The 20,155-nt window shown below is 49.7% G+C and overlaps 1 protein-coding gene across 2 annotated transcripts; it reads right to left on the reverse strand.

The window, feature by feature from the left end:
• Positions 1 to 1,161: 1,161 nt before the first annotated feature.
• Calcoco1 (calcium binding and coiled-coil domain 1) lies at positions 1,162 to 18,216 on the reverse strand. 2 transcript variants are annotated; one of them, XM_006981817.4, is made up of 15 exons: positions 18,056 to 18,216; positions 15,520 to 15,699; positions 14,891 to 14,996; positions 13,899 to 14,089; positions 12,234 to 12,392; positions 11,758 to 11,906; positions 8,895 to 8,985; positions 6,338 to 6,493; positions 5,896 to 6,150; positions 5,344 to 5,469; positions 4,841 to 4,936; positions 4,405 to 4,513; positions 4,091 to 4,290; positions 3,189 to 3,295; positions 1,162 to 2,205 (listed from the first exon to the last, which is right to left on the reverse strand). In XM_006981817.4, the coding sequence occupies exons 2-15, from the start codon at positions 15,673 to 15,675 to the stop codon at positions 2,028 to 2,030; spliced, it is 2,079 nt and encodes a 692-aa protein (XP_006981879.2). In that variant the 5' UTR covers positions 15,676 to 15,699; positions 18,056 to 18,216; the 3' UTR covers positions 1,162 to 2,027. The 2 variants fall into 2 exon arrangements, with proteins under 2 accessions (XP_006981879.2, XP_076413084.1); XM_076556969.1 differs by lacking the exon at positions 1,162 to 2,205 and adding an exon at positions 2,877 to 3,019 and having other exon boundaries at positions 18,056 to 18,207.
• Between the last annotated feature and the right edge of the window lie 1,939 nt (positions 18,217 to 20,155).

The raw sequence follows: 20,155 nt of genomic DNA on the forward strand, positions 1-20,155 counted from the left end.
AATGTGTAGGTCCCAGATTCTTCCCTCCCAACCTCCCCCAGACATAAATCACAAGTGATTTCATTAAATGCACCTCCTGCTGGGGATGTTGGCTCATAATTCCTCTCTGATTAACCCCCACTACCCCGGCAAGTTTATAGGCCAAGAGAGGGAGGGGAGGAGGGGAGGGGGAAAGGAGGGATGGGGGGAATCCCGAGCGGGTGATGGATGCCTCTGTCAGCCCAGCTCGTATTTATTAATAGTCTTAATACGGGAAGCAATAAAGGAAGAGAGAGATTCTATTAATTAAATCATTGTTATAATTAACTTTCATTAAAGGAGGATCAATAAAGAGAGGTTGAGATGGAGAAAGGAGAGAGATCCATTATCTCCAATTTCCTTGGAAAGGATTCAGGGAATGAGATGGGGTTGCTAGGAGACAGGAGCCGTGAGGGAAGAAGGAAGGATGTAAGATGTCATCCAGGTGCTGCAGGAAGGGGGTGGATGAAGACAGGGATTGTGGGGGTGGTCCAATGAGTGAACCTGAAGAGAAGGAAGGTGCTGAGGAGGGTGCTTTGGGGACAGCGCAAGGGAGATGTAGGTATACGTCTGGCAAGGCACAGAGCCTTGTTGAGCACATAGGTCCTTAATATGTGCTTTATGATGCTGTGGGTATTTGTGTCACCCAGACAGCTGGCTGGGGGAGATGAATGTATTGCTGTGATTGTACAGAGTGCATGGCGGGGGCATGTGAAGATGCAACACAAGATGGGTAGGGATGATAAAATCCTGACACTTTGCAGAAGTAGGAGCTTAGGGTACAACTCACTAGGCAGAACTCAAAGGTGTGTACTTGATGGGAGTAACAGTGCCTGTTGGCCCGGGGTATAGAAAGGGTGATGACGGAGGGTGCAGGCATGAGCAGCGGAAACCTGGCCCCTTTCCTGAATGTCCCTTTCCATCCCCACATCCATCAGTTTGCTTTCTCCTTAAAAGTGTGCTCTAGGCCAGACCCCACTGAGATAGAGGTTCTTTTCTTCTCCTGTGGCCTCAGGTGGCTAGCATGCCAGGGGCCCGGTAAGAATGTTCCTGTCATTCCCCTGCCTCCCACCAGTGTTGAGGAACTGGAGGCCCCTCTTTTTTGTAGTAATGCCTCTATAAGAACATACTTCATGACAACAGTTACACGTATCATATAAATATATTTGTCCAAACTACAGATAAGAGGGCAGTTTAAGGGAGAGGGGGAGTTCTTATTGCTGTAGGGGGCCTGGGGAGGGTGAGGGGCTGGGAAATGGGGACACCTGGGAACCCTTGTCCCCCCATCCCTCACCAAAGGCACAAATACATTATCTTTTCCATTTGAGGATTTGGGTGTGGGGTGGCATGAGACGGTATAGGAATCCTTAAAAATACAAAAGAAACTTCCAAACTTATGACCTAAGGCTATGGGAAAGGCTGGGGCAGGTGGGAAAAGCAGCGGTAACAAAATCAGTGAAGCCAAGAACTGAAAAGACCCCACGAGGTCATGAGCTCATGCTGCTGCCTCCATGCAGGCCCCAGAAAAAACTCGAGTAAACAAACTCTGAATAAGGGAGGGTAGGTGGGATGCCCCAGGAGTTGGCTTTGGGGCGTCAGAAGGGAGTGTTGTGTGTGTGTGAGTGTGTGTGAGTGTGTGTGTGTGAGTGTGTGTGTGTGTGTGTGTGTGTGTAGTTGTGTACTTGGGCTAGCAGTGGATAATTCTGTTCCCACAGGGGAAGCCCCTTCATCCTGGTTCCTCCAAACTGTTTTCAGAGAGTAAACTCAGCCACTGCTTCCAAGACAGATCCCTGCCTGGGACAGAGGAGTCAGGATGGAGGATGGAATTATAAAGCTCAGGATGAAAGCGGGACGCAGACATGGTTTGTAGGAACAGAATATTACAGAGCCCAGTGGGACAGAAAGTAGGCATGAGCCAAAACTCGTGTGCGTGCGTGCGTGCGTGTGCGTGTGCGTGTGCGTGTGTGTGTGTGTGTGTGTGTGTGCGCGCATACTAGGGAGGGGTGAGATCACTCAAAGGTGAAAGGGTCCTGGGTGCTGAAAAAGAAATGTCCATCCATGTGGTCCTCCAGAGCATCCTTGTCACTCTCCGCAGGGAAACGCTCCTTACAGATAGGACATTCCTTCCATGGAGGGGCAGCTGAGACCCCAGTGCTGGCCTCTGACAGGGAACCCACCGCAAAGCCACTAAAGAGAGATGAGGAAAAATTGAGAGGGTCAGGGTGCTCTGGTGTCTTTATTTTTATCTTTGATATAGAGCATCAAACTTGTTATGTAGCAGAGGGTGACCCCTGAATTCCTGATCCCCCCACCAAGGGCTGAGATTTCAGGCAGGAACCACAACTTCTGTGGCCTTTTTGACCTGGGCACCTCAGGGAACAAGACCCATGTGCTTCCTTGTTCCTAATATGCCATCCTGGTCATTCTCTGCTCAAGCCTCTCTTACGGCATTTTTCTGCTCAGTTCTGCAGATGCCATGTCCTCTCTTCATGAGCCCCTGCCGGTGTCTGTAGTACGGAACCCATCCCCCAGCCTCCCGCTCTCCTCCCTCCATCTCTGTCTGCTGCCTAATGAGGCTGAAAATGAGTCTGACACCGTTCTTCATCTTCCTGCTCCAGCAGAGAGAGAGAGGGGACAGCATCGGTCCTTTCTGCTCCAAGCCCCACTCACTCCAGGCAGAGCTAGGCCAGGTGAGAATGCTCTTTTCCCTAAGGCCCTGCCTGCCTGCCTAGGACTGGAGAGCCAGGAGGAAGGCACCACCTGATACCTGACCCCCCCACCCCCCAGGTTCCACTCCCAGGGTCTCCCAGGAAGCCAGAGATGAAGAACATCTCAGGCACAGCCAGACACATGCTGGATGGTGGTCTTCACGGTCTCCATCTCTGAGGCCTTGGTCACCTTCTTCCTCCCTGAAGACCTAGGTACCTACCTGGTGGTTGGGGAGGGGGTGGGGGCAGGAGAGAGGGGAAGCAGGGCAATTTGGGCTCCACGGAAGACGATGCTAGAACGATACAGAAGCCAGTCAAAGGCAGGGGGAGAGCGGGCGCGAAGCCACCCGGGGTCTGTGGAAGCCACTGACACTTCTGTCATCCACACAAGAAGTGGGTCGTGGGGGCAGGGCATGGTGGCTGCTCACACACTGACCGCCTCCCCTTTGGCGCTGCCCTCACCTGGCCATGTCGTAGAACGCACTGCCAAGTTCAGGAAGCAGAAGATTGGCCTCCTCGCCCGCACTCTGCACAGCCGCCATCAGGACGGACTTCTCGTCTTCAGCCTCCTGGCACCAAAGAGACAGGGCTGGATTTGGGTGGGGTTCGGAGGTGGGGAAGGTAGGGGCAGAGAAGCCAGGGCTGGTGTCGACAGAGGGGTGGTAGGAAGAGTGAGACAGGACAGGGTTTTGCCAGGGTGGGCGGAGGAGGGACAGGGAGGGGCCTGGAAGCATCGGGGCTATTGAGCTGGTCTGGGTTTGGGGTGATACTGTTAGGAGTCTTTTGGTTTTTTTTCTTTTATAATTTAATTTTACATGTTAGCCACGGATTCCCTTGTTCTCACCCCTCCTGCCCCCCCTGCCTTTCTCCCAGCCCACCCCCCATTCCCACCTCCTCCAGGGCAAAGACTCCCCCGAGGACTGAGATCAACCTGGTAGACTCAGTCCAGGCAGGTCCAGTCCCCTCCTCCCAGGCTGAGCCAAGTGTCTCTGTAAAAGCCCCGGGTTTCAAACAGCCAGCCCATGCACTGAGTACAGGACCTGGTCCCACTACCTGGGTGCCTCCCAAACAGATCAAGCCAATCAACTGTCTCACTTATTCAGAGGGCCTGATCCAGTTGGGGGCTCCTCAGAGTAGTCTTGGCTGGCCTGGAACTATATAGGCCAGTCTGACCTTGAACTCTCTCTGAGTGCTGGGTCTGAAGGCTTGAACCACCAAGCCTAGCCCGGTTAGTAACCTTGAAGAAAGGCCAGGCCTGCCTAGAGCGCAGAGTCAGCGTGCTGCTGTATGGTGCAGGCTTCCTGCCCGGCCCATGGGGACCCTACTGCCCGCTTCCTACTTTGCACGTGGCTTTCACTACTCACCGAGTCAGAGCTGCTGTCCTCCCCTGGCCCTGAGAGGTGGGGGGCAATGGGTGCTGGCTGGTTGATGACAACAAGGGGAGACGCCTCCCGGAGCCCAGGAGGAGAGGAGCCTGTGTTCCCACCCTCACACAAGCTATAGGACGGGAGCCTCATGTCCTCTGGGGACTCATCCTCTGAGTCTGTCAGAGCTGCAGGGCAGCCTACGGAAGGGAAGGCAGAGAGAAGGAAGGTCAGCCATAGGAGCCTGAGGAGGGAGACAGTTCAAGTGCAGGGGCCCGGGGAAGGGAAGAGGTGCCACAAGATTGGGGACAGACTCAGCCCAGCAGTGGCCTCCTCATCCTCCGTGGCAGCATCTTCGGTCCACTTCTCATCTGCCACCTTCTCCAGGCGGGCCTCCAGCCTCCTCATGTACTCCAGCAGTTCCTAGAGTCAGAAGAAGGAGGAGGCGCTAAAGCCTGCAGGACGCCAACCCCACTGGCTGCTGGGCTTTCCTTGCTCCCCATGACACTGTAGATGCTTTCACCATGCGGTGGGGTTGCACAAGGAAGATCCCCTTAGTTGGGAGCTCTCCTCCACCCTGCATCTTGATCCCTCTGGTGTTCCTCCCCTGCACAAAGTTAGTTCCTAAGGGGAGTCAGGGCCCCTTTTCAGCCTTTGTATCCTCAAAGAAATTCCAGTTTCTGAGCCAAGAGATTACCGAGATGATGCAAGAGTTGGAGTCCCCGAGCCCTTGGCTTAGGAGAGCCTCACCTGTTTCTCTGCCTGCAGCTGCTCCTTTTCCTTCTGCAGCACGCGCAGACCTGAGCGCAGCTCTGTCAGCTCTCGCTTACTCTCTGACAACTGCACCTGGGGGACAGGGTCATGGGACTTGGAGCCCGCAATGTGCCACCAAGAGCCTGGTCCAAAGTCAAACTCGGTTCTCTCTTGCTCCACACACCAAGTGCTTCTTCCACAAGGCCCCCGTCTTGGCTGCCAGGGCTCAGGCCAAAGTCCTAGACTCTACCTCTAGAATGTGGCCCCAGGTAACTGTCTTAGGCTGGGTGAGGAGGCTTTGGTGACACCAGAAGCCACCCCAGCACTCCCCATGTTATCCCTCCAGGCCCAGATGTGCACCCTGAGCAGAAAGGGAATGTGCACATTCAAACCGGGCGAGCCGGGAGGTGCACAAGTCATCGCACAGTACTTCAGAACCAGGAGACAGTGAAAGGGGCACTCATGCATCAGGACATGGGTCTGAACCCAAGGCGCCTCACCAGGCTAGAATCCTTCTCCCGGGCCAGCTCAGTCTTGAATACGTGGCTCTGGCTCCTTTCCTCCTGTACTGTCTTCTCCAGCCGCAGGATCTCTGCACTCAGCTTCAGGATTTTGTCCTTCTCAGCCTAGAGGTGGTACAAAGGAAGACAGGAGAGAGGAGGTAAGTGGCAAGGGTACCAGGGAAATAGCTTTGCCCTCACTGGGTCCCTTTCTTACATGTCTGGGGGACTGAACTGTTCCTGAGCAATTTCCTCACTTCCGATCTCCACTGAAAGCACGATAAGACACAGCGGCGAGATTCTGTGCTACAGGGATGGGCACTATGGCAGGGCCTGGTGCCCAGGACAGTAAATGTTCCTACACCAAGGACAGTTGCTAGGGAAGGTATTTTGGTGATCAGTACTAGGATTCCCCATTAGGGCTGGCTCATGCCTGGAGAGCAAAGAGTACCTTTCCTCAAGATTTCCAAGGATCTCATGCCCTCTTCCCTCCTCCCAGAGCACCCGACTGCAGGTCAGGGTCCCTGAGGTAGGGGAAGGGTTACCCTCTACCTCCACATTCTGCAGCAGCCCTGCACGCTCCTTGCTCCATTGGGACTTCTCCTCCTTCATGTGCAGGCTGAGCTCAGCCAGTCGGCCACTGACTTCAGCCACTTCCAGTCGGCTGCGGTGGAGCTCCGCTATGGTGCGGTCCCTGGCTCCTGCTGCGCTGGCCAACTCCTCCCCAAGAAGGGTGGCTTTCTGTTGGCTTGAGGCTGCAAGTTCCTGGACCCCTCGAAGCTGCTCTTTCAGGGGCTCCAGCTCAGCCTCCAGAGAAAAAGGACAGAGGTCAGATCCCTCAGGCAACTCCCTGTGAAACAGGGCACCCCTCATCAGGACCCAGGCCCGTGTGGTTTACGTTGCCCACCTCTGCCTCTTCTCTCTGCACACCCAAGCGTGTCTAGACTACTCTGGAACTCTCACTGCTTCCTATCAACGACAGGCCTTCACTCACCACTTTCTGCTGGGCTTGGGCCAGGGTGTCCCTCATGTGGGCCACCTTGTCTTTCAGCCGCTGGACCTGAGCACCTTGCTCTTCTTGCCGGCCCTTGGCCTTCTGCAGCTCTACAGTTAAGCGGCAGTTCTCCTCTTGGACCATCTGGAATTTGACCTGATGGAAGTGGAAAGCAGGTAAGGACCAGGGGTGAGTGCTGCCACATCGGGGGCAGGCTGCCTTCCTGCCTCTGTGATGAGAGAAGGCAAGGTCCGTTTCTGAGATTCAACACAAGCGGAAGCATTCAGCTCTTGCCAGCTCTTGGGTCCTCAGTTCAAAGGGTCTCAATCTTCAACCTCTAGTTTCCAGCTCCGGAATGAAGTGTCCAGAGCATCACAGCCTGGGGTCTTACATAGAGGTATCCCACATTCCACACTGATTTCCTACTTTTCCTTTAAATCAAAACAGTCTGAATGGCCTCCAAAGCTCAGAATACTGCACCTCGAACCACAGACCTTCCCCTTCCCCCTCCTCTCCCTCTCCTCGCACTAAGAGTCATACTATGTGGCCAGTCCAGACTGGCCTTGAATGCACATCCTCCTCCTGCTCCTTCCATCACCCGTGTGCTGAGATTACAGGCACACGCTGCCGTGCCTCGCCTTTCCCGGGACCTTTGTCACCTGTCTGCTGCACAGAGCACGTCTCGACTCATCTAGTTGACACTTGAGTGCTAACTGTGCTTTGTTCTTCTCTCCCCAGCAGTTTACAGAAGAAAGCAATAGATTTTCCACTCTCCATCCTGGCCACAGGCATCTTCTCTTGTCTCTTACTGCCATAACCACATTAGCTCAGGCGTGGCTGTTCCTGTGGGATGACTGGATGGTGCTGTAACTAGTTATTTTTATAGTAGGCTATCAGTGCTTCTCTGTACAATTCTTTTTTTGTTTTGTTTTGTTTTTTGAGACAAGGTTTCTCTGTGTAGTTTTGGTACTCTGTAGACCTCAAACTCACAGAGATCCACCTGGTTCTGTGTGGTATTGTGTTCCCCCAAAAATTGTGCACTCTAATAAACTTATCTGGGGTTAGAGAACAGAACAGTCACAATATTAAACATAGAGGTTAGGCAGTGGTAACACATGCCTTTAATCCTAGCATTCCAGAGGCAGAGATCCATCTCGGTGAGTTCAAGGCCACATTGGAAGTAATCCCAGGAAGTAATGGCAGGAGGCAGAAAGGTGTTTAAGGCGTGAGGATGAGGAACTATAGCCTGGTTAAGCTTTTAGGCTTTTGAGCAGCACAGTTCAGCGGAGAGGCTTTCAGTCTGAAGAAACAGGATCACCTGAGGAACTGGCGAGGTGAGGAAGCTGTGGCTTGTTCTGCTTCTCTAATCTTCCAGCATTCACCCCAATAACTGGCCTCAGGTTTGTTTTTATTAGTAAGTACCTTTAAGAATCATGCTACAGCTCTGCCTCCTGAGAGCTGGGATTAAAGGCGTGAGCCACCACTGCCTGGCTTTGTTTTATATTTTTAAGATAAGGTCTTGCTATGTAACCCAGGCTGCCTCAAGCTTGTGGCAATCCTTTGGCCTCAGCCTCTCCAGTGCTGGAATTACAGTACCACCCTGCTCAAATTTCATTTTTCACTGCTGACCAGTTTTTTAGAGAAGCCCAGGGCTCTGAGAAAGCCACCAAAGGTTCTGCAAATATTTTATTTGAATTTATCATATTTTTTTTTTTGCCTTGCTCAACACCGAACTACAATCTTGGGTCTAACCTTGTTCTAAACCATTAAAAACTGTTTTTAGAAGCACATCAAAACATAAGTCAGGACACTGGAGAGCACTGATCCATTGATGTGTGCTTTTAGGTTAATTCACTTTTATGTAATCCTCAGAATAAAATTTCTTATGTATTTCTGTCAAATTGAAGAGTAAACTGGGACTATAAGGTTGACAGTTTAAAAACTGTTATCATTTACCACCTACTTGTCTGTGACTCAAGGTGTTCAAAGTTTGAATTCCTTTTTCTTTTCTTTCTACCTAGATAGTCTCAGCCTATGCTGGCCTTGAACTCAAAATCCTTCTGCCTCAGCCTCCTGAGTGCTAGACCACATGACAAGCAGACCATCGTGCCTGGCCCGTATGTTCCCCTTTTGATAGCCTTTGTATTTATGTGTGTGTGCATGTATGTGCATGTGCATGTGTGCACCCATGCAGACCAGAGGTTGACCTTGATGTTGAGTGTCTCCTCAGTTGTTCTCTACTTGCCAACTGGCTAGACTGGCTGCCACCAAGTCCCAGGATCCTCTCGTGCCCTCCCTGTAAGTGTGCACTGAACAGTTGTTTCTAAAGTCTAATGAGATGTGTTCTCACCTGCCTCTCTGGAGCCCTGTAATACTAGATTAGGTTTTTCTTGTGACACTTTGTGATTTGGGCAGGTACTGTACTATGGAGTAGAGAGTACACAGGATCTCCTTTACATTTACACCCTGAATGCTGAGTGCCTAGCATTCAGAAGGGACTCAATCAACACTAGATGAATAACTAAAAAAGAAAGCAAACCCACTTGTTATCTCTTACCTCACTCTGCTCCTTGTCTGCCTGGACTTCCTTCAGCTGCCCCAGGAGCTTCTCTTGTTCCCGAGTCAGGGCCTTCACTGTGTCTCTAACCCTGTCAATATGGGACAACAGTGCTGGGCTGAAATACTCAGACCTCTGAACCATGCTTTTCTTTTTTTTTTTTTTTTAAATTACTTATTTGTTTATTTTATTTTATGTATATGAGTGCCTAATTTTCAGCCATACCAGAAGAGGGAATCAGATCCCATTACAGATGGTTGTGAGCCACCACATGGTTGCTGGGAATTGAACCTGGGACCTCTGAAAGAGCAGCCAGTGCTCTTAACCACTGAGCCATCTCTCCAGCCCCTTGAACCATGCTTTTCTAGAGCATAATCACAAACTGCTTTTCTTTCCTTTTTTTAGTTTTTGTTTGCTTTTTGAGACAGGGTTTCTCTGCGTAGCCCTGGCTGTCTTGCAATAACAATGTAGATCAGGCTGGCTTTAAACTCAGAGAGATCCACTCGCCTCTACCTCAGGAGTGCTGGGACTAAAGGCGTGTGCCACCATGCCGGGCTTCTTCCCTCTTTATGTGTCACTGTAGAGGATGTTCTAGCAATGGCTCCCTGTTGCCACTCAATTAAGAGATGAAAATCCAATCTTTCAAAGGCAATGGACAACCACCATTGTGCTGTAGATCAGATGGGGCAGACATGGGAGATGCCACAGTGTGTACAGGGATGTGCATGGCCCAATAAAAACTTACTTAATGAACAATGACATTTGAATTTCATATCATTTTCACTATCACAAAATATTCGTCTTCTTTTATCTCATTATCAGCCTCCAAATCATGTAAGAACAGGTGGTAGGCTAGATCAGGCATGTGAAGCACAGTCTGCGGAAACCTGGTCCAGATGTCTCCGAGAATGTAGACATCTTGTACTGGCCTAGGGCAAGGCTAGTACATTATCAAGCAACTTTATGGATAGCTTTACTTACTGCTGAGACTTGGGCAGAACTTCTTTCTTTTACAAAGATTTTTTTTTTAAACCAACAATGCTGAATGAAAGTAACATAATGACATTCTTTGATGAACAAAAGAATTGGAGTATTAAACATAGTAAAGAATCTGAAAGACAGGCATGGTTGTTGGTCAGTATTTATGCTATTTGATAGACATAACTGTGATAACTATGTTTTTTTTTCTTTTCTTTCTTCTTTTTCTTTTTTAGAACAGAGACTTATTTGTTATATAGCCCAGGCTGGTCTATAAGTCACTATGTAGCCCAGGCTGGTCTCTAAGTCTCTATGTAACCCAGGCTGCTCTATAACTCATTATGTAGCTCAGGATGGCCTATAATTTATTATGTATTCCAGGCTAGTCTATAAGTCACTATGTAGCCCAGGCTGGTCTATAAGTCACTATGTAGCTCAGGAAGATCTATAAGTCACTATGTAGCCCAGGCTGGTCTATAAGTCACTATGTAGCTCAGGAAGGTCTATAAGTCACTATGTAGCCCAGGCTGGTCTATAAGTCACTATGTAGCCCAGGCTGGTCTATAAGTCACTATGTAGCTCAGGAAGATCTATAAGTCACTATGTAGCCCAGGCTGGTCTATAAATCACTATGTAGCCCAGGCTGGTCTATAAGTCACTATGTAGCTCAGGAAGGTCTATAAGTCACTATGTAGCCCAGGCTGGTCTATAAGTCACTATGTAGCTCAGGCTGGTCTATAAGTCACTATGTAGCTCAGGCTGGTCTATAACTCACTATGTAGCCCAGGCTGGTCTATAACTCACTATGTAGCTCAGGAAGGTCTATAACTCACTATGTAGCCCAGGCTGGTCTATAACTCACTATGTAGCTCAGGAAGGTCTATAACTCACTATGTAGCCCAGGCTGGCCTATAACTCACTAAGTAGCTCAGCAAGGTCTAACTAGTAATCTTCCTGTCTCTGCCTCTCCAGTAGGTGGAGCTTGGCTCTACACACAGACACAAAAGCGACAACTGTTGACACTGAAGGAGGCCGTACTACAGCGGCTTTCTCCTGTATCCCTCCGTCACTCTCAACGTTAAGACTGTGAGTTAGCCAGGCATGGTGGACAATGCTTTTAGTCTCAACTTTTGGGAGGCAGAGGCAGGCAGATCTCTGTGAGTTCAAGGCCAATCTGGTCTACACAGTGGGTTCCAGGACATCCAGGGCTACACAGTGACACTGTTTCAAAAAAGCAAAAACAGATTCTATGATTGACAACTTTTGTCATATTCCCAGATATGACATTTCTCAACATTTCTCTCTCTTTTTTATAGTGTTGGGACTGAAGCTGGGACCTTGCACATACCCAAAAGGTGTTCTTACCACTGAGCTGTGACACTGAACATTTCCAATAGCAAGGATGGAATCTAATTCTTTTCCTGTGCTTTAAATATATAATTTATTTATTTAATGCATATACATACATATTTATTTATATGACTACACTATGAAGTGTTGCTATGCTTCCCAGGCCTGCCTCAAGCGATGCTCTTGCCTCAGCTGTCCCAGTTGCCGGGACTGTGGACATGCATCACTCTGTAGTAAAGTCTGAAATCAATCTTTTTATCTTGCATTGACTGTGCTATCCAATCTCTTCTTGTAAATATTCCATCTCTAATTCTGCTTAGCTTCTGCCATACAATAAATACAACTGATCTTTCTAAAGATGAGAAACAAAGAATAGCATTTGGAGAGGTGGGTGAGGGCTGGCAGAAAGAAACTCCCAGTAACTAGAACTCCCTGTATGAGATTGTGAAGGGCCAGAGAAACCAGTGGGACAGATAGCAGGTATGCCCATCTGAAACAGGGGGATGGAGTGGAGGCCTTGGGGAGGTACCCATACCTGTCCAGCTCCACCTCCTTCCTCAGTACTTTGTCACTGATGGTCTGGATGTCATCCTCTAACTCCAGGATGCGGGCCACATGTTCTCCCTGCTGCTGGCTCAGGATGTCTCTCTCTTCTGTGAGCTCCCCATGGGACCGAGAAAGGCCCTGGAATTAAGGTTCCACCAAGGAAGACAGAGGGTGAGGGCAAGGCTCAGGCTTAACATCATATTCCCCCACCTCTGTCCTGCCACCTTCCTTGAAAAAGCTGAACGGAGTTACTGTCACCTGGCATTACGTCAGTATTCCTGGGTCCAAAGAACCGAGTCTTAATACAAATTAGGGACATACCTCTTATCATATAAAGTTCAGTCTCACTCGTTACCCTTAAGCCTATTTCCTTGGTGCATGGACCATCTTAAAATTCCGCTGACATCTTTCCTTCCTCCTCTTTGTTGGGTCTGGGCCCCATCCCCCACCAGCCCCAGCTCCCACCTTGTATTGTTCTGTGAGCTCCGAATGCTCCCGCCTGGCAGTGGACAGGGCTGTCTCCAGCTCCTGCACTCGGCTCCTCAGCTCTGTCACCTGATCCTCCAACTGCAGCTTAAGCTGCATCAGGTCATTCCGTTCCTGTTGGCTCTCATCCAGCTGGTTCTACAAGAGCAGGAGGAGAAGGGGGTGCATCTGTGAGGCACCATTCCAGATGCAGCTCAGGGTAGAGAGACCACGTCAGTGCGGCACAGCCATGGCTCTCTCTCAACTTTCAGCCAGGCCTGGCACCTTCCCCTGACAGAGCAGTGATCTCTATGGAGTCGCACCGACTTGGGTAAACCTCCAATGCAGTTTTTACTAGCCAAACCACTGAACTTGTCATCTGTGAGGTCTAAAGAGAATAATCGACGTGAAACAGAACACTGGGAGCAGCTTGTGTCGTTTCTCACTTAGGTATGAACATCTTCCTGTTGTGTTGACCCACGTAGTTATCAGACTCTGGTTCTAGAGAGCAGAGGTTTGCTCAAATCACTGAGGGCCTACTAACTTTCACCTTCTGAGTGACTTCCCTCCCACCGGAGAATTACCGCCTCCCTACCTGTTCCTGCCCCTCACCTTCCCTCAGGCTCTCTTCCTAACATCTGCCCCTCTGCTCTTAAGACTCTTCTCTATCTGGCCCAGTGGAAATGGTTATATATGGCACACTTTTAAGTGTAGATTTTCTAGTGTCCACTTAATGAGATATGAGGGCTGGAGAAACAGCTCAGCAGTCAAGAGCGTTTGCTACTCTTGGAGAGGACGAGAGTTTGCTTCCCAGCAGCTACATCAGATGGCTCACAACCACCATAACTCCAGCTCCAGACTATTCACGACACTCCATTCTGGCCTTGGCATCCACAGGTATGTACACATACCTGGGCTGGGAAAAGTAATTGCGGGATGGTGGTTAAGAGCACCATGGCTGGGCCAGCAAGATGGCTCATTAGAAAAAGGTACTTGTTGCCAAGTCTGGAAACCCGAGTTCAACCCCTGGAGGAGGAGAGAACCAACTCCCACAAGTTGGTCTCTGACCTTCACATGTGTTATGGCATGAATGTACACACACACACACACACACACACACACACACACACACACACACACACACACACACACACAAATATACAGACACACATAAACAAATAAATGTTAAAATACGAACTGTTCAAAATCTAGTGTGTCATCTTACCTGAGATTATACTTCAAATCAGATCAGTCACACCTGATGTGCCAAAGAGCCATATGTGGTCAGCACTTCTGGTACGGGATGGGACAGTTTGGAGCCATGCCTAATCTGTGCTAGAGGCAGATCTCAGTCTCCCTTCCTCCCCGTGCTCCCTGGGGCAGTTTCCCTCCTCCATCCTGTGGATCTCTTGTAGGACTTAGAGGGCAGGTGGTGTCTCTCTGGCTCAGTTCTAGGAACCCTGAGTTACACTGGCCTACGATGGCTTGCTTTACTGTCCTGTGTGTCTGTGTCTATGTGAAGGCTTAGTTCCTGGAGGGCAACCTCTGGTAATCCCCAGTGAACTCTTCAGCTGAGGTGACAGAGGAGGGAAATGAAGCAAGAGGGGCCCTGCAATGCTGTCCTTGGCACCCCTGGCTGAGGAACAAGCCTGCTCTTCTTCTTACCTGAAGCACAGTAGCCTTAGGGACAACCAACAGGATGTCAGAGCCTCCGTCAGCCTCCTCCAGGGTCACCAGCTCATCCATGGGCCGTGGCTCCCGGAACTGGAATGGGGGACTCTGCCCACACACCCGGCCCTGGCGGTTCACATAGCGGAACTGGTAGAGTTGGGCTCCTGGTTTGGGCAGGTAGCTGGCTGTGGGAAGAATGGCACAGAACCCCAGTCTCACCTCTGGCTCTCAAGTTCTAGCATGTCCCTCTTCCTATTTACGGGAGGAAAGGTGTCACCAAGGTACCTACTGTCCACTCCCTTGGGCCTGTCCTTGGGAGATGTTTCTTCCTCCTCCCTGCCTAGCCACCCTCCTTTTTCAAACCCATTCCCTCCTCCTCCTCACATTGGCTCTAGCTGACACTTACTGAGTACACACAAGATGTACCAGTGTCTCCCAGCTCATTTTAAATCCTCATATCGTTCCTACAAGCAGGGACCCTCTTTTAAGTCACCTGCTCAGTGCCAAACAGTTTGCAGAGCACAGAGCTGAGCTCTGAATCCAGGTCTTTCAGACAGCCATAACCACTCTTTCCTGATGCTACCACGCCCTTTTCCTGTTCCACACTGGGAGTTTCTCTTTCTTTGGGGTAAACAGTGATGGTAGCATCCTCTAAATCCATCCTTCTATTAGGATTCTTTAAGTGCTTGGTGTTAATCTTGTGATAACTTGCTAAAAAGTCTCACAAGGTCTTCTTATTTTTATTTTTTGGAGACAGGGTCTGGTTGTTGCCCAGGTCAGCACTGATATCCTGGGTTCAAGTTACCCTTCAGCCCCAGCATCCTCAGTAGCTGGGATGACACTGGAGTACCATTAGGCCTGGCAATTAAGAGTTATTTGCATTCACACTTCCTTATCCTCTGTGCTTTTTATGCCTGTCAGCCCATCGCCCTCCTCCAAAGCACCACTGTGGCTCCTGCAACCCAGCCTCCCATTCTTCTGTATACCTTGGAACTGGACACTAGCATGGGTGGGGGAACCATCAGTTGTACTTTCTTGAGGCACTGAAGACCACACAAATGTGTGATAGTCCCGAACACAGGCAGCTTCCACCTGAAAGAGAAAAGGTACGGTGACAGGAGGGTCGGCATGACGGAATGAGTGGTACCAGGGATGCTAAGACTCGGGTAAGGTTGGAGGACATTATACTAGAGGAGAGGGAAAGGCTAAGGTGGAGAGATGAAGTTTATACAGATGGCCTCTGTGTCATCTTCTCATCAACTTGAGAATCTTTTTTTTTTCTTTCTTTCTTTTTTCTTTTCTTTTTTTAAAGATTTACTTATTTATTATGTACACAGTGTTCTGCCTGCATGTATCCCTTCAGGCCAGAAGAGGGAGCCAGATCTCATTACAGATGGTTGTGAGCCACCATGTGGTTGCTGGGAATTGAACTCAGGACCTCTAGAAGAGCAGTCCCTCTTCTTATTTATGGGAGGAAAGGTGTCACCAAGACCAAGAGATGGCGCTGAGCCATCTCTCCAGCCCCCAACTTGAGACTCTTAAGGACCTAGTCACTACTCATATTCTAACCAGCCTGTGTCCCATAAGCCTGTGCCAGAAGAAGGTCTAGGAATACCTTGAAAATTCCAATCCAGTCACTGGCACTGGGCATGGTGCCTGGAGGCAGAGTGTAGTGACATTCCACCTTGGTGTTGGGGATGTAGGTCCGGGCTACATTCAGGAAGTTGACTCCACCCCGGGATGGCGCCCGGTTTAGTGATGACTCTTCCATCCTGCCCTCGAGATGCCTGCTGTCCTGTGAAAGAATGGGCTGGTAGACTTGTGTCCATCCACCTTGCTTCCCTCCCGTGACCCATGTGCACCCATCCACAGTCCGTCACTTCACAGGACACACCTTGTTCCCAGTCTCTAAGGTTGTGGGACCTTTTCAAGGTATCACTCTTAATCTCTGGGGCATAGGTCTTGCCTTCCATATCTATTTCCCACCCTGTCATACTGTAACTTCCCTGGCTTACAGGCCCTCACTTGTATAATTTCTAGTCCTTTCTACTGCCCCACTGACCAAGTGTCCCAGTCATTCCTCCTTTTCATCTCTCAATATCCTTGGGAATTCCAAATTTTCTTGGTTTTTCCCACCCAATCCCCTATACCTTTTGGCTCCAGAATTCAAAATCTAGCTGAAGTGTAGGCCCCTCTCAGTCTGAGCAGGTCTCCCTTACAAACAAAAACTAATCTCTGATAACGGTGAGTCTTCAGAGCTGGAATACGGTTCAGGGACCAAGAGCTTAATCCGAGCTCCTCAGCTCTTAGGGCGCCCATCCCTGAGTTGTTTAACCTGATCAACACCAGGGAAGCAGAAGAAAGCAAGCCTGGGCGTCCCTCCGAGTTCTAGAGAAGAGGAGAATAGGAAAGACAGGTCCTGTCCCTCAAGTTCTATTCCAGGAAATCAAAAATTCTGGAGGTGGCAGTTCAAGGGTGGAGTGAAATATTCAACAGGAAGGTGGTGGTGTGGGGGAGATGGAATGCGGGGGCCTGGAGCCAGGGAAGCCCCACCCATAGGCAGAGGACAGGTTGGAAACTGGGTAAATAAGGGGCCCTGAGAAGGGGAAATGTACATTCCATGTTGAGAAAGGGAGAGAGTTCAACAAGGAACATTCTCCTCCCTGGACCTCCCCCTCCCCCCCCCCCCCCCCCCGGCCCATCTTGCCCAGAGCAGAACTAGAAACCCAGCAATCTGAGTGGATATTAACTCAGCTCTGGTATCCCCTCCCTGTTTCCTGCTGGCTCCTCGCTCCTCGTAGCCTTAATTCTAAGTGTCTAAGTCCTGCCATATGCTTGGGTTGGTGGCAAAAGCCTCACAGGTAGGATGGAGTTGGAAGGGAAGTTAGCCAGGGAGTGTTAACTAGAAAATATTTAGTGGGTGAGAATAGATAATAACAACAATCAGGGGTCCAGGATTGGGGTTGGGATAGCCTGGTGGGTAAAGGTGCCTGCCACCAAACCTGACGACGTGAGTTCAGCCACTGGGAGTCACATGGTAGGAGAAAACAGACTTCCTCAGACTAGAACTCAGAGATGAGTAAGAACAACATAGGATATGCATGTTTGAAAATGTCATAATGAAACTCATTTTATGTTAGCTTAAACAAAAATAAATTACTCCTCAGGGCTGTGAGGCAGCCCCCTTCTCTCCAGCCCGCAAATCTGCTTCCTGTGTCAGATGCAGCTGAGGTGTCCAATCAGCCATCACTAGTCATACACACGCCCCCAAACATCACAAACCCACACCAGGCTGAGACGGTAGGAGAGAAACTTTAAAAGAAATTAAACACTCTGTGGGAATGGAAATGTGCCAGCCATGTAAAAGGGGACAGTTTCTTCCTCGAAAAGAGCTGGACTAAACCTATTTCAACGTCTTTTTTTTTTTTTTAAACTTCCATTTCTGAAAAATCCCTAGTTACATCTAGTCTGTTTTCTTCAAATACAACTCTTCTGAGGGTAGGGTGAGTGTGAACTGTCTATAAAGCTCTATGCATCGAAAACCCCCGAACTACACACACACACACACACACACACACACACACACAAATCTGTAACAGCTGCAAACATTCTCCATGATGAAAGTCCTGGACACCTAAAGTCTATGTGGTCAGATACCGATGTTCAAATGCTGTGTGTGTGTGTGTGTGTGTGTGTGTGTGTGTGTGTGTGTGTGTGTGTGTGTGTGTCCTCTCCACTGTACGTCTCTAAGTGTTTTGGCATTCCACAGGTTGGAACTTTTCCCCTCGGCGCAGTAAAGGCCTCTGGCTCTTTGGATTTGGGGGAGAGAGGGAAGGTCTGTGAGGGCAAAGACCTGCCTGGAAAAGATTAAGCAAATATTCCCGTCCCTTCAAGCTTCCATAAGCGGATCGGGCTTTACAGAGAAGGCCTCTCAAGAAAGTGTGGACAATGCGGGGGGCCACCCCTCCAGGCCCCCTCGAAACCAACAACACCCGAAACGTGGGGCTGGCTTCTTCAGTGCGTAAAGTCCTAAAACCTACGCTCTCCTGCCGTCCCCTCCGACAGTTCTCTCGGGTGAGCCCTTCTCAGGCTGGGAAGCGGGCTGCCCACCCCTGCGTAAGCCCACCCCTCAGTTAGGCCAAGTTTCTTACCCCACAGGCGGATCAGCTGTTCCCCTCACCTTTCACCAACAACAAAAACAGCACCCGACTGCAGGAGGGGAGGGGAAGAGTGGCGCGAGAGCTTCTGGGGCGTGTGGTTCTTCTGCGGCCTGACACCACCTAGTTCTCCTACCTCCCGAACTACAAGTCCCAGGAAGCTGCGCGCGACGGGGCGGGGCAGAGGGCGGGAGGCGGGGGTGGACTCGGCGTGGCATCCCGGGAGATGTAGTTCTCACTTCCGTGGCGGTCCGGGAGGGTGTGGCTGCCAAAGGACTTCACGGCCCATGATGCCCCCGGAAGGGCGGGCTGATCTAGTGGTGGCTGCTGGTTCGTTAGCGTGCGTGGTGGGAGGGTTGACGGCTCTAACGCGTTCTGCCCTGCGGTTTCCAGCGGGGCGGACGCTGGAGCACAGCCTTCTTGTTCGCTGTGCTTACTAGATAGGTCGTAGTGTTATATCCACTTACAAAAGAAGAAAGTTGCTTAAGGAGCCGTGTAGTGTCAAGGCTTTGAAACTGTAGAACTCTGTCAGGTCCGCCCCAGGCTATGAACTACACCCTGGCTGCTCACCAGGTTGGGGATGGGGAACTCAAAGTGGTGGTAGTGACTATTTATCTTTAACTTGCTCTGACCTCAGGGTTGACAGATCTTGTAAAAAGCCTCACAGCTTCGTATTTTGTTCCAGCTTGAGGATTTCTGTGCCAAGGAGTCTGATAGCACACACCTGCGTGCGCTCACTCTAGAGTGGCTTTTGGGTCTAGGAAGAGGATGCATACACAGCCTGAGGTGGTGGCCGAGAGCTGTGGAATGAGAAGCATGCGGCTGAAAAGGGAGCTCGGCATAATGCAGGACCTGTCACAGCTCACAAACAAGCTACTTAGAGAGGCCTGTTTGCCCAAGCCTTTTAACTGGTTTAAGTTAATTAGAGTAACAATACAAGTTGTTGCTATAGTTTTTTTATTTAGAATAGGTGAAAGATTCACAGTGTTCCCACACCCCAAGTCACTTAAGGACTCACTCCTGTGGGCGGCCTCCAACCCTTGAAGGGTTCAAACTTCTTGTCTCTGTATTGAAGGATTAAGTGAGGTGTGGTGGCACACACTTGTAATCCTAGTAGCACTTGAAGAGGTAAAGGCAAGGGGATCCTGGAGATTTCAATGCCTATGTGGGCTACATAGGAGACCCTGTCTCACAAATAAATAGTTACATTCTAAGGATGGCTGTCCTCTTCCTAGCTGCCTGTTTTAATTATCTGCTGCAGTAGGTTCTGGCACCTCTGCCTTTCCTGTGTTTTCGGTAGTGTTTTTTTCCTTTAAGACTGAAGAGGATATTTGGTGTTGTCCTTGGGTGCCTTTCATCTGAAGATCTTCAAGCATTAAGTCACTGGGCTGCACAAACATTAAAGCAACGTGTCTGTGTCCTTAGTCAGGATTTATGAGTTAGAGCACAAGCGGCTGCATGGGGAGATGGCTCAAGGTCCCGGGGTGAGCTAAGAGTGAAGCCTGTCTGAAGACTCAAGTCTCAAATGTTAATTTTTGTCTTCCATCAGAACGAAAGCCTGTAAAAATCTCAGTCTTGAGAAGAGCTAAAAATAATAACAATTTCCACATTTGGGGGTGCTTGCAGCAAGCTTCAACAGCCATGCAATGCAGGCCCGATTATCACCCCCACTTTACATACGATGAGAGTGAGGCACAGACAGCTGAGTAACTCACTGGATTAATCCAGCTAGTAAGTGGTAGAACCAGGGTTCAGGTTTTAGCAGTCAGCACACCGTGTGTGTGGTTTTAAATTCTGTTGTTGTAAGGAGCAGTGGTGTTAGTCAGGGGATAAACATCCAGAGCTTTCATGTGCTCAGTGAAGTCGCATGGCAACAGGAAGCAGCATCAGCCAACAAGCATGTGTCAGGGCTACGCTGTGTGTTCTATATATTTCAAAGAATAAATATAGACACTGAAGGATATATTTGATTTGGATAGTTTGTCAAGATGGGGACCAGGATGAAAAAGCTTACTTGAGGATGAAGCCAAGATTCAGAAATCGGCCTGGGTAATGGTCACCAGAGCTTAAAGAGGTACTCAAAAGAGCACATTA

This window comes from Peromyscus maniculatus, chromosome 20, assembly GCF_049852395.1.
Source record: "Peromyscus maniculatus bairdii isolate BWxNUB_F1_BW_parent chromosome 20, HU_Pman_BW_mat_3.1, whole genome shotgun sequence".
NCBI lineage: Eukaryota > Metazoa > Chordata > Mammalia > Rodentia > Cricetidae > Peromyscus > Peromyscus maniculatus.